Here is a 12,538-nt window from a genome sequence, read left to right on the forward strand (position 1 = left end):
GGAATAAGTTATTTAAATTTGTGAGAAAGGAATATGAATTAAAAAATTTATATAAAACGAAATATTTACAAAACAATACATTTATAGCCATGGAGAGAGGTTGTATGTATAAATCAAATCATAATAGAGATATAAACCATCAGAGAAATATTCTTTTATGGACCTCTTGTATTTGGTAAGTTCGCAACTGAAAATATCCACCTTGGATAATACGCTATTGTAATTATTGCATAGTCTGTTCAGGCAAGAATTCTGCTTAGAGTTCGTTTTGCTTTGATCAACCCTGAACAGGACACAAGAGCGTGTTGAACGCGCAAGGTACATTGAATGGAATCTTGTTTAGCAACTCTGGGCATTGAATATTATTGTTAACTACTTTATACAGGAATAGTGCATCCTTATGATGCCTCCGTACACTCAGTGAATCAATTTTAAAGTATGATAAGATAAGAAAAGCTAGATAAATTTTATTCCTAGGTATTTGTGGTTATGTTGACAGTTGACCCAAACATTTGTTTACATAATATCGGAATCGGTAACGTGTATTTTTGGCTGGGATTTTAAAATTCGTCTATTTAAATTTCCATTTTGTTTTCTTGATTGAATGAATAAATGTATGAAATTGAGTATTCGAATTGGAAATTAACTCACTTCCCGACATCCGATCGAGCTGAAACTTGTCAGATAGACTCGTTGTTGATGACAATGCATATTCATGCAAACACGCATTTTTCTGAAATTGGATAACATTATACTAAAAAAATTGCAACAGTTGATAAGTTACGCGAAAGTTAATGACTAAAATAATAATTCATAATTTAGGAAATGAGATAAAAAGAATTTGGCATTCTCAGACTATAAAAATATTACCATTTGTTATTTCGGCTACTGGCATTATACCTAGCTCTCTCATTCAAAATGTAGGCGTATTAGATGTGTCAAAGAATTTATACAGGGTGTCCGGAAACTCGTAGTACAAGCGGGAAACTGGTGAATCTACATCACATTTGGAGTCGATTTTGTAGTATATTTTTTTTATTTGAGCTTTCGTTATCGAGTAAATCGAGTTTGAAGTTGATTTTTTTTTTTTTTTTTTAACCAAATTCTTATAAATTATTACTGAAGATCAAAGTACCCAACTAATTAAAACTATTTGAAAGTAAAACAAATGAAGAAACTCGGATTTGAAGCATTATTTTGAAATCACCCTTCATTTAACCCGGTGTAATCATAAAATATTCTGCTCTGCAGGGTTAAAACATCTGTTATTCAACCCTAAACACCAGAAAAAACTTTAATCCTAAAATAGCCGAAAAATATTTTTTTTGGTTTTTTTTTTTTTTTGAAAATGCTCAAATCAAAAAACTTTTTTTGGGTTCCCCATGTGGTGTAGATTCTCCAGTTTCCCGCTTGTACTACGAGTTTCCGGACACCGTGTATATAAAAATGAAAAAAATCGGTCATTTTAAATACATATGGATCAGTAGGATTTATAGGCCCTGTTAGGAGTTCTACCGAGTCGAACCCTCTGATATGAAAATATCTGGAGTCGGTGAATTATTTTCCCATTTGATCTCTGATGAGTTGACGTGTTGTTCTTGTATTGTTTTGTATTTATTATGCTTATATAATGCAGTTACATAATGTTGATTGACTAGATACTAGATGATCATTTGTGGAAAAGTGTGTGGAAGGGTTTAGTTTTTACTATGGGGAAGATTTAACCCGGACATAAAATCGGAAAAAATATAAGTTTTCACTGCTTTTGATTTTTTAATGTTACTCTTCGTGTCTAGAAGAGTGGTGAGCATCAAGATTAAAAATATTTAGTGTTTTTAGTTATGATTTAAGGAAATATGAATGTAAAAAAAAAAAAAAAAACAAATTAAAATTTATAATTAATAAAGAAGATAGTTTCATCATTTTGGTATTTTTACATTGAACTTCTCTGTAGGTGTTTATCATTTTCGATTGTTCTGATATTTTCGGGTAGGCTGTTAGTATTTTTTCCTTAGAAATATGTAATGATGTTGAGCAAAAGAGGTGTTACATTTTTGTGTTGGAAATATATGTTTTTGACGAGTACGACATCCATTTGAAAAGCTGTGATTTTATTTTTCTTTTATTATTTGAATTATTTTGTTTTTCGGACAAGGTCATTAAATTTTAATACTTCAAAAATTATGTGTGTTGGATAATCTCTTGGTTTTTTCAATATTATTTTTATAATTAGACGTTGTAACTAACTAACTAACCATCACGCCGTTTCTCCGCAGGGGTAGGCAGAGAGGACGCACCACCAAACAACTCGGTCTTGGCACATACTCCTTGCCTCATTCACATTCATACATCGTCTCAAACATACTCTTTTATTATTTTGACTCTTGACATGGCCCGACTTAAGTATCTGATTCACTTGGTCGTGCCATGTCTTCCTCGGACGTCCCCGACTTAGGCTACCATTCACATTTGCATCGCATATTCTCCTTACACTCCTTTCTTCGCTCATTCGCTCTATATGCCCAAACCATCTAAGCGTCCCTTTCTTGATCTTACTCATTACGCTTACATCAGCCTTGCACTCTTTGCGGATCTCCACATTCCTCACACGATCATACATGGTTTTACCACACATACGCCTCAGGGATCTCATTTCAACGGCATTCAAACTACTTTTATACTAGACGTTGTAAGTAGTTAATAAACAGTTAAAAGGTTATACGAAATAAATGTCGGTACTATCCAATTAGGATTTGGATAAGGTGTTAGCGGTGTTGACTAAAGTCTTTGGGGAGGAAGGTTAAATCCTCAGTCGTTTTTATTTTGATATTGATTTCTATGTCGATGTTCATGTCGATGAGGCTCGCTATCCATCACATCGCCAACCCTTCGGTGGCGCAAAGAGGAGGAAGGAACTCGAACAATGTCGAATTGGTACGTGGAATATTAGAGGAGGTATGGAAAGAAAGATGAATGAATTGTGTGACACGATGGTTAGCAAATATTTGGACATACTTTGTGTAACAGAGAGTATGAAAAAAGGGAGCGGTACAATGCAGCATAATGATAGGCTCGTCATTTGGTCTGGGAGACCAGATACAGAGAGGGCTTGTCAAGGTGTTGCAGCGCTACTGTCTCCCAGAATGATTGAATGTATGTTGCAGTATGAATGTGTAAGTCCGAGAATAATGTGGATTAGGTTCAAAATCGGTTTGACAAGGGTGTTTCTTGTTGTTTGTTATGCCCCTGTCAATTCTGAGAGTGACGAAGAGAAAGATGATTTTTGGAATGGTGTGAATGATGTGATGAGACTGAAAAATATTAATGAAAGGATTATAATGGTAGGCGATTTGAATGGGTGGGTAGGAATTAGACGTGACGGATTTGAATCGGCCTTAGGTATGTTTGGGGATAAAAGAACGAATGACAACGGGAAAAGAATACTTGAAGTATGTTTAGAGTGGAACCTGTTTGTGTCCAATACTTTTTTCAATCATAAAGGTATCCACCAATATACGTGGGAAAGAGGAAATGAGAGGTCAATTATCGATTTTGTAGTAATTGACTCTAGGTTGAGAGCCGTTACCGAGGACACGAGAGTTTTCAGAGGGGCAGAGGTTGAAACTGACCACTTTCTGGTGGTGTCGAGAATAAACCTCTTTCGCGGTTGGCGCTCTAAAGTGAAAACGGTACTAACTCCAACAAGAATCAAAATAGAAAAACTACAAAACGATAATGAGAGAAGTAAGTATGTGAATTGTGCAGAGATGAGATTGAATGAGACAAAAATGGATGGTCTAAGCATAGACGAAACATGGAACCACATAAAAGTGAGTCTTTATGAATCTGCTAGAGAGGTGTGTGGAATAAGTACGCAAGGTAGAAAGAAAGGTGATGCATGGTGGGATGATGATATTAAAGCACTGGTCTCAGAGAAGAAGAAAGCATGGTTATGTCTGATTGCGGCTGGCAGTGCTTCCAGCGAAGAGAAGGATCGAGCGAAAGAAGTATATAAGGAATGTAAGAAAAAAGTAAGAGTTGGAGTGAAAGAACGAAAGAAACGCCTGGAAGAGGAAGAAGGAATGAAAATGACAAACCATTTCCAAGAAAACATTAAGTTGTTTTGGAAGGAAGTCAAAAGGTCCCGGTGTGGCCCTGAAACCGGAAGCATGAAAGTAATAAAATCGAAAGATGGAAAAATGTTGACGAATGAGGAAAAAATAAAAGAGAGATGGATGAAGTATTTCGAGGAAGTCTTTGAAAGCGAAGTGAGTGACAGTGATTCTAGCGGCGAATCAGATATGAACGATGATGGACTGAATGTTACCGAAATTAGCATGGATGAGATAGAAAGATCAATTAAGTGTATGAAGAATGGTAAGGCTGTCGGTTTCGACAATATTGCTGCTGAATATTTTAAAGGAGGTAGCCGTATAATTCTCACATGGTTGTGCAATCTTTTTAACCAATGTTTAAAGGAAGGTTACACGCCTTTAGATTGGAGAAGGGCAGTGATCATGCCATTATACAAAGGTAAAGGGTCACGTATGGAATGTGGGAATCATAGGGCTATTAGCCTGCTAAGTTCAGTTGGCAAGCTGTATGGTAGAATTTTGATTGAAAGGGTAAGAAAGGAAACAAAGGATAAAATATGGGATGTGCAAGGTGCTTTTATGAGTGGAAGGGGGTGCATGGACCAGATCTTCTCATTGCGTATGCTCACCGAGAAGTTTCTGGCAAAAAACCAGAAACTTTTCTGTGCCTTTGTAGATCTACAAAAAGCATACGACCGAGTCGACAGGAAAAAGCTATGGAAGGTGTTGTCCAAGTATGGAGTGAATGCGAATCTGACTCAGGCAATTGCGTCTCTATATGAGGGAAGCGTTGCATGTGTTAGGGTGAACGGTGGTTTTACGGGGTGGTTTGATATCACAAAAGGTGTTAAACAAGGCTGCGTAATGTCACCGTGGTTATTCAATCTATACATGGATAATTGTATGCAAGAATTGAAAGATGTGGGATTGGGCGCGAATTTGAGTAATCTGAAAGTATGTTGCCTGTTGTATGCTGATGATGCGGTGCTGATTGCTAATAGTATGGATGATCTGCAGTCTCTCGTGTCTAGGATGAACGAAGTATGCATGAAGAATGAGTTAATGATGAATGTAAGTAAGTCTAAAGTAATGGTGTTTGAAAGAGAAAGTACGAAAACAGTGTGCAATATAGTTGTGAATGAGGAATACTTGGAGCAGGTGGATGAATTTGTGTATTTAGGAAGCATGTTTACGAGAGATGGGAAGGCTGACAGAGATATTGAAAGAAGAGTAAATGCAGGTAACTCCATTAATGGAGGACTGAACGCAGTTGGCGCTAACAAAAAATTGTCCAAAGAAGCGAAGTTAGCAGTCCACAATGGAGTGCTGGTACCTACCCTGATGTATGGAAGTGAGGCATGGAACTGGCAAAGAAAGGATGAAAGTAGATTGAATGCTGTTGAAATGAGATCCCTGAGGCGTATGTGTGGTAAAACCATGTATGATCGTGTGAGGAATGTGGATATCCGCAAAGAGTGCAAGGCTGATGTAAGCGTAATGAGTAAGATCAAGAAAGGGACGCTTAGATGGTTTGGGCATGTAGAGCGAATGAGCGAAGAAAGGAGTGTAAGGAGAATATACGATGCAAATGTGAATGGTAGCAGAAGTCGGGGACGCCCGAGGAAGACATGGCACGACCAAGTGAATCAGATACTTGAGTCGGGCCATGTCAAGAGTCAGAACAATAGAAGAGTATGTATGAGACGATGTATGAATGTGAATGAGGCAAGGAGTGTGTGCCAAGACCGAGTTGTTTGGCGGTCCGTCCTCTCTGCCTACCCCTGCGGGGAAACGGCGTGATGGTTAGTTAGTTAGTTAGTTGATTTCTATACGGTTCAAGAGATGGCGCAACTAGGTCGAAAATTGAAAATAGAGTACCCAAAATGGTCCCAATAGAATTTGGAGATTATGGTCATATTTGTTTTGTTAAGTAAATATGATTTATAGATTATGATACGACGGCTTATAAATTATGTATTTCATTTTCTATCCTCTCAATTTAACGGAAATTGTTGTTGGCTGTTTATTCAGTCCATATTATCTACAAAAGTATATTGACTTTAAGTTTATAGTTTAGATTAGTTTGGGAATAGTCCAAACCGCTTTAATAATCGAAAGAAGTTCGAAAATATTCAATTTAAATCCCCCCCATCACCACCCCTCCGTCAAATATTATTAGTGGTGTATGCCTAGAGAGTATTTTGTGGTGGTCCGTCTGCTCTGCCTGCCACTTCGCGAATGACTTGAAGATTAGCTAGCTGCTTTTCCTAATTAAACAATCATGTGTTTTTGTTTTTAAAAATCTCACTGCAGTGCACCAAATTAACAATTTGTTGATATTATCTTGAAGAATAAACGATGATTCATATCTCTAAATAGTATAAAACAGTCTGTCTGTTTGTGCGTTTATTTCTTCTAAACTACGCAACTGATTTTGGTAGGGTTTTCACTATCATTTAGAGAATTTCTTCCGGAAGGTTTATACAGGGTTTTCCAATAAGAGGTGTTATTTTGATATTCAATCGTAAAAGATCAATGGTTTCGTTGCTTGTGTGGCACGTAGCGCCGTCTTGTTGAAAGTAAACGTTGTCCAGATCAATACCATCCAATTCCGGCCCTAAAAAATCATTAATCATCTCTCGATAGCGCAATCCATTCACCGTAACTGTTGCTCCAGCCTCATTTTCGAAAAAGTAAGGTCCAATGACTCCGCCGGACCATAAACCGCACCAAACAGTCACACGTTGAGGATAGAGAGGCTTTTCAACAATACCTCTTGGGTTTTCCGATCCTCAGATGCGACAATTTTGCAAATGGGCCTCATCACTCAAGATGATTTGCATTCGATTCACTCAAGTGAATTTTAATAATTTCAATGCGTTGTTGAAGCGTGTATCGTTCCATTTTTATTAATGGCGTAGTTTCTACTTGTCAAATGTCAAAAAATGACAGCTTCAAAAGTAACATCTATCGAAATAGCGGGCTATTCAAAATAACACCTCTTATTGGAAAACCCTGTACTATTTAGAGAAGTGCGTATCTCCACTAGGAAAATGGAAAATTTGCTGCTAAGAACACTGTTATATCTTCGTTATATTTCCTTGGAAATTTTCATACATTAATAATTTACGTATGCAGCCGGCGAGTTTCAAGCTGAAGGTTTAATATTTGATATTTCCATTGATGTACGAGTATTTCCTCCTTCTGTAAATAGCTAAGATATGAATCTTTTACCCTGAGCGGCTGTCAGCTCTCTGGGTAAATAAACAAAGTGAATATTTCATAAATTGATATCAAGTAGGGAAACGGACGATATTCTTTTCCATATTACACGCTAGCAGACATTTACCCGACTTTGCTAAGGAGATATACTTATACCATGACAGACTTTTTAAGATATACAATTCCGTAGTACATTATTTTGATGTATCTTATAAGGTTTAGCCAGCGTTAGCAATGTAAGCGCCCGAAAATATATTTTTACGACTTGATTATAAAACATCGACTTTTCTCTACTTTCTACAAATATTTATTTGTAAGAAACAAACAGCTTTTACAAAATGTACAAGTGAACATCAGAGTCAAGCCACAGAAGTTTCTTATTTCCATTGGAAATGAAGTTTTACTATCTTAAAATTAATTTTGTGTTCTAGGAAGGGGAGAGGAAGAGGAAAATAGGAAGAGGATAGGAGATGCTCCCGATACATTCCATACTCTCATATTAATAATCGATCGTACTCATTACTTCATATCGATATTTTTTAGGTTATTACTAAAAAATGTCAATGCTGTGAAATTTTGTATTATATTGTGCACATATACGAGGAATTGCGGATTTTTTTCTAATAATTGTTCTACACGAGGGTAAATAAAATAAATCAGATTGTCGTGTTGATCTTGACGAAATATGAAAATTAATTAAATTGGTTCTTTAAATTAATTAAGTTCTGGTGAGTCCAGACCATTATTTAGGATTTTAAACAGTAGGATTTGATCAAAAATTAGACGTCGTGTTTGGAGGGAGTTGAAATTATGAAATTTAATGGATTCAGTATAATAGGCCAGTGCAATTAGCGCCAAAAAGGGGGTCGCAATCGTAATTATTCCGGTAGTCCCAATTTTTTTATATGTTTTAAAAACTGATCCCCTGATGTAAAATCTGAGTTTCCGACCTTGGCGTACCTGTGCTCGCGACGCCATTTTGAAAAAAACGGCTGAAATCACGCCAAAATCTAGATTTCCCCATATATCTTATTTCCAATGTAAATTTCGGTTAAGTAGTTAACAAGTATAATAGAACATAAAATTACCTACAACTTTTGTGAGATCAAATTTCTTCTATTTCTTAAAGGTGCTGAGGTAGAAAGTCGTAAAGGTGCGTATATTTTTGAAAAAACAAGTTTTTTGCGCGACTAGGTTTGGTTTTTTGTACCTCATAATAGAGTAATAAAAAATAATCAAGTTTAGAAGAACTAAGCGCACAAATAGACAGACGCGGATAGCGACTTTATTTTAAACTATTTACTTACATATTACGGTGACTGATGACTGTTTGAAAGAGAAATTTTGCCTGAATTTCAACTTCTAAAAAGTTTATGACGACGCAATAACCTAAAATAAAGTCAGAGAATTTGTGTGTTTTTGCTTCCCAATAAAATCCAAATAAATGAGATGTTTCGATGAAATTCGCTATTTTATTATTATAAATAAGCACATAATTTTTTTATTATTAAAATTTTGAAATCAAACCTAAAATGTTTTAAAAATGGCTTATCTTACGTTTTTTCGTCTAAACACTGAACTAAAACCACTGATAATGAAAAAAACACATGTTCTTACTAAACATTCTATAAAAATTACTGTCACCTAACTTTTTTGTCGTTTCATATAAAAATAATTAATAAAAAAATCACAAAGTAAAATTTTTTTTCAAATTGATCTCGAAAATATTGGTTACATTTAAGTTTTTATGTGGTTAAAATTTAGATTTGAATATAAAGCGTGGTGTTTTCTCTTTCTAACACTGTTTAGATCGTATTCTCACCATGACGGTATGGGAGACACCAGCCTGAGAGGTTAAAAAGTTTAAAACGACAAATAAAGAAATAAGAACTAAAATAAAGACGGAATCTTAACGACGTAAGTGAAGTAGCCGTATGCAAAAATATGTGACGAGCGACCCTGGTGTGTTGGACGGACCTACGGTCGAATTTGCCCTAGCAAGTATTCTTAAATATAGTGGGAATCTTAACGATGTAAAATAAGAAGTCGTGTAAAAACATATTCGGCACGCGGCCCGGCGTATTGGCCGGCCCTCTTTTTAAAAGAAGAAGAATTTTCTAGGCCGAATTTGGCCTAGAAAATTGATTTAAAAAACGTTTTAGACATTTTTCAAACCGTTTTACGTAAAATATTTTAGTGGTAACGTACGGTTTTTATTAATCTTAAATATAAATATCTTACGTACGTGGGTATTGGCTTTAAAAAAAAAAGTATATTTACGAATTCGTCAGAATTAATTAAAACATGAGCCACGAGCAAACCTCGTTTGTTAAAGTCTTGTATCGCCTTAATGAATATTTTTAAGTTTTATAACTCGTGGTGAACACAGCTTAAAGTAGTTGGGTTGACTTGAAATTCCAGACAGAAAAGCTGTGCAAATTTCACTAAGCCAGAGCTCACTAAACACACCTTAAAAAAACCATGGCTCGTGGTGGAAATGACGGGACTTGTGGAATCGGCTGAAAGTAGTTAGGTTGACCTAGAAATTCCAGACAGTAAAGCTGTGCATATTTCATTAAGCCTGAGCTCACAATCACGCTTTGTAAAATATCATAGCTCTTGCTGGAGATGGTGGAACTTGGTGAAACCACCTGACTGAGAAATTCTAGGTAGAAAAGCTTTTATTGATCGACCGTGCTAGATACGGTGAAGTGGCAGTGTCCTGTCCATATTGAGTAGTTGCCTGATTCGTCTAGGGTCTGGTCCATTTATGAGTACTTACTTTGGATTTTCTCATCCGCGTTCCCTCTTCCATTCATTCCAGTGCTCATGTCCAAATGGTTGCGGAGGATCTCTCCAACTCTTTCTGTTATTGACGTACACTGCATTGGCTATCCTTGTAAATTAATAGTAGTTGTTTTTGTCTGATTTCCAGTCTCCTTCTCCTCAAGGCTTCCGGAGCTGCTGACGATGGGGGACGCGCTGATCTGCTCCGCGGGCTTCCTCCACCTCGGGGACATTGTGTCCCTGTACGCGGAGGGCAGCGTCTGCGGCTTCCTCAGCACTCTTGGGTAAGACAACATGTCACAGCAAATTACAGCATTTTTCTTCAAGGCTTCCGCAGCTTCAGACTTTGGAGATGCCCCTCTCCTGTTTCTGGTTTCTTCGACCATGTCTCTTGGTTCCACAACATGGTATTCAACTTCCCAGTATCTCAGCCTACCAAGGCATTGGTACCAAAGATAAATCGATCTTTTTAAATCCTAGGTTAACCTTTTGTTGTCGCTTGATGGCGATCAAATGAAATGTTAACCAGGTTGAACGAACAATATAGGAGACGCAGATTGAGACTTACCTTGTAGTTCTTGTCCAAGTAATAGTCAAAACAACGATTCTTTCCACTTTATGCAATAACACATGCAATCATCAGCTTACTTATCACTAAGCGATGACAAATATCAATAAGAATCTACGACATTCAAGAACGAAGTTGTTAGCCGTAACAATGAATCGTTATAAGTAACGACGATGGCTAAGTTTAAATAATTACAATGGGACCACAACGACGAAGTATGTATCTGTCTTCTTTCTTCTTACTTGATTTGAGTGAGCTTCACGAGGAAATGGAGCGTAGGAGAGAAGAGATGGCAATATTGAGTAAGTGACACAATAATCCCAAAGCTGTTTCCACATTTAACACCTTTGAAAACTCTAGTTGTTTCCGATTAACCTTTAACATAGGCCTTGGTTGATACCCAAGAGGTCCTATTTATGAGTTAACAGATTCCTTGTTACAATTTTTATTTTATGTCACCAGGTTGGTCGATGACAGGACCGTGGTATGTCCGGAGGCCGGGGACCTCTCTGATCCTCCCAAGAAGTTCAGAGGTAAGATAATATCACGGCTTCACGTCCCATCATCCTTATTTATACATTTAATATAATTACACTGCAGATTCCCTTCTTACGATCTCTCATCATCCATTCAGTTTACAGACCAAACGAAAGACAGACACGCCTATAAGGGTGAGGGGAACAAACCAAATTAGTCCTCATTACAATTGCTCACTGCGTAATACTACGTAATACACTTGAAAGATGAGTGATGACCTCTCAGGTTGTCCAGTGTAAACAAATATTCAGGACTGCGCTGCAAACCGTTACTTATTTTTAACGAATTTTACTTCTCTACGCAGGGGCAGGGTCTTGTTATATCGATGTGCGCTTGCCGGTGGCAAGTGTACGAATAATGTCGTAGTTGATTTAAGATAATTCTCGACTCCTCCTGGTCCCAAAAAGATTGTCACGTGTTTTGCCTCCAGTCTGTCAAAATGATCTGCAGATTTTGCGTCAGGGCATGTCTATATCTTCTGACTTCAGTGGTCCAGTTTTACTGACCCAAAAGATATTGAATGGCTCACCAGTTTCCTGGAGACACATCTTTGCTGAACCAAGTGACTCCTGGCTGACTGAATAACTGCAGCATAATATGACGAACAATCTGCTTTGTATGTATAAAAAATGTAATTGATTTGTTTTGGTTACAGATTGCCTGCTCAAGATATGTCCCATGAACCGGTACTCCGCTCAGAAGCAATTCTGGAACACGGCCAAACAGACCAACACAGACACCGGGCTTCTGAAAAGACTTCACGTTTGTACCAACCTTCTTTATTCTTCATGCAATGCTGGCCAACACCTCACGATCATGAAATTTAGTTATAACTTATTGATTAAAATCTCAAATTGTAATATTTATATAAAATTTGAAACAGAAAAAGATTCTGTCGCATCTGGGAATTAAACCCAGGACCTCTGCCTTGCCGGGGAATTGCTCTGACCACTGAGCTGATTCGACCATATCAACTTTCGTCCTTTTTAGCTGTATCAACTTAAGAGCTAACAATTGAATTTGGAAGCCACCTCTAGGCTGGAGCTCCACAATACTTGATAAACCTTCTTGATTCTGTGTAAAGGAGGGCGGTCAGGTTGATTGACAATTCATTGTTAACAGACCGATTGCCATCTCTAGTGCAGAGATGCAATGTAAGCAAGCTAAGTCTGTTCTACAGGTATTTTAATGAAGCCTGCTTTAAGGAGCTAGCAGCATTGATCCCCGGTGCACCGGTGCACGTGCGTGAAACTCGACAAACACAAGCGGAACACCTGTTCACAGTTGATGATGGCTTCATGAGAATGGGTCATTTCTTCGACTCGTTTTT

General features: G+C 37.3%; 1 protein-coding gene across 1 annotated transcript in view; it reads left to right on the forward strand.

Annotated features, from left to right (window-relative positions):
* The window catches only part of Itpr (Inositol 1,4,5,-trisphosphate receptor), a 172,471-nt gene that overhangs the window by 38,660 nt on the left and 121,273 nt on the right, over nucleotides 1-12,538 (forward strand). The window contains exons 2-4 of the mRNA XM_089649084.1: nucleotides 10,252-10,387; nucleotides 11,134-11,204; nucleotides 11,864-11,970. Coding sequence (XP_089505210.1) covers nucleotides 10,287-10,387; nucleotides 11,134-11,204; nucleotides 11,864-11,970 — 279 coding nt within the window. The 5' untranslated portion in view covers nucleotides 10,252-10,286. The remainder of the gene's footprint in view (nucleotides 1-10,251; nucleotides 10,388-11,133; nucleotides 11,205-11,863; nucleotides 11,971-12,538) is intronic.

This window comes from Hesperophylax consimilis, chromosome 29, assembly GCF_061612785.1.
Source record: "Hesperophylax consimilis isolate HC1 chromosome 29, BYU_Hcon_1.0, whole genome shotgun sequence".
NCBI classification, from domain to species: Eukaryota; Metazoa; Arthropoda; class Insecta; order Trichoptera; family Limnephilidae; genus Hesperophylax; species Hesperophylax consimilis.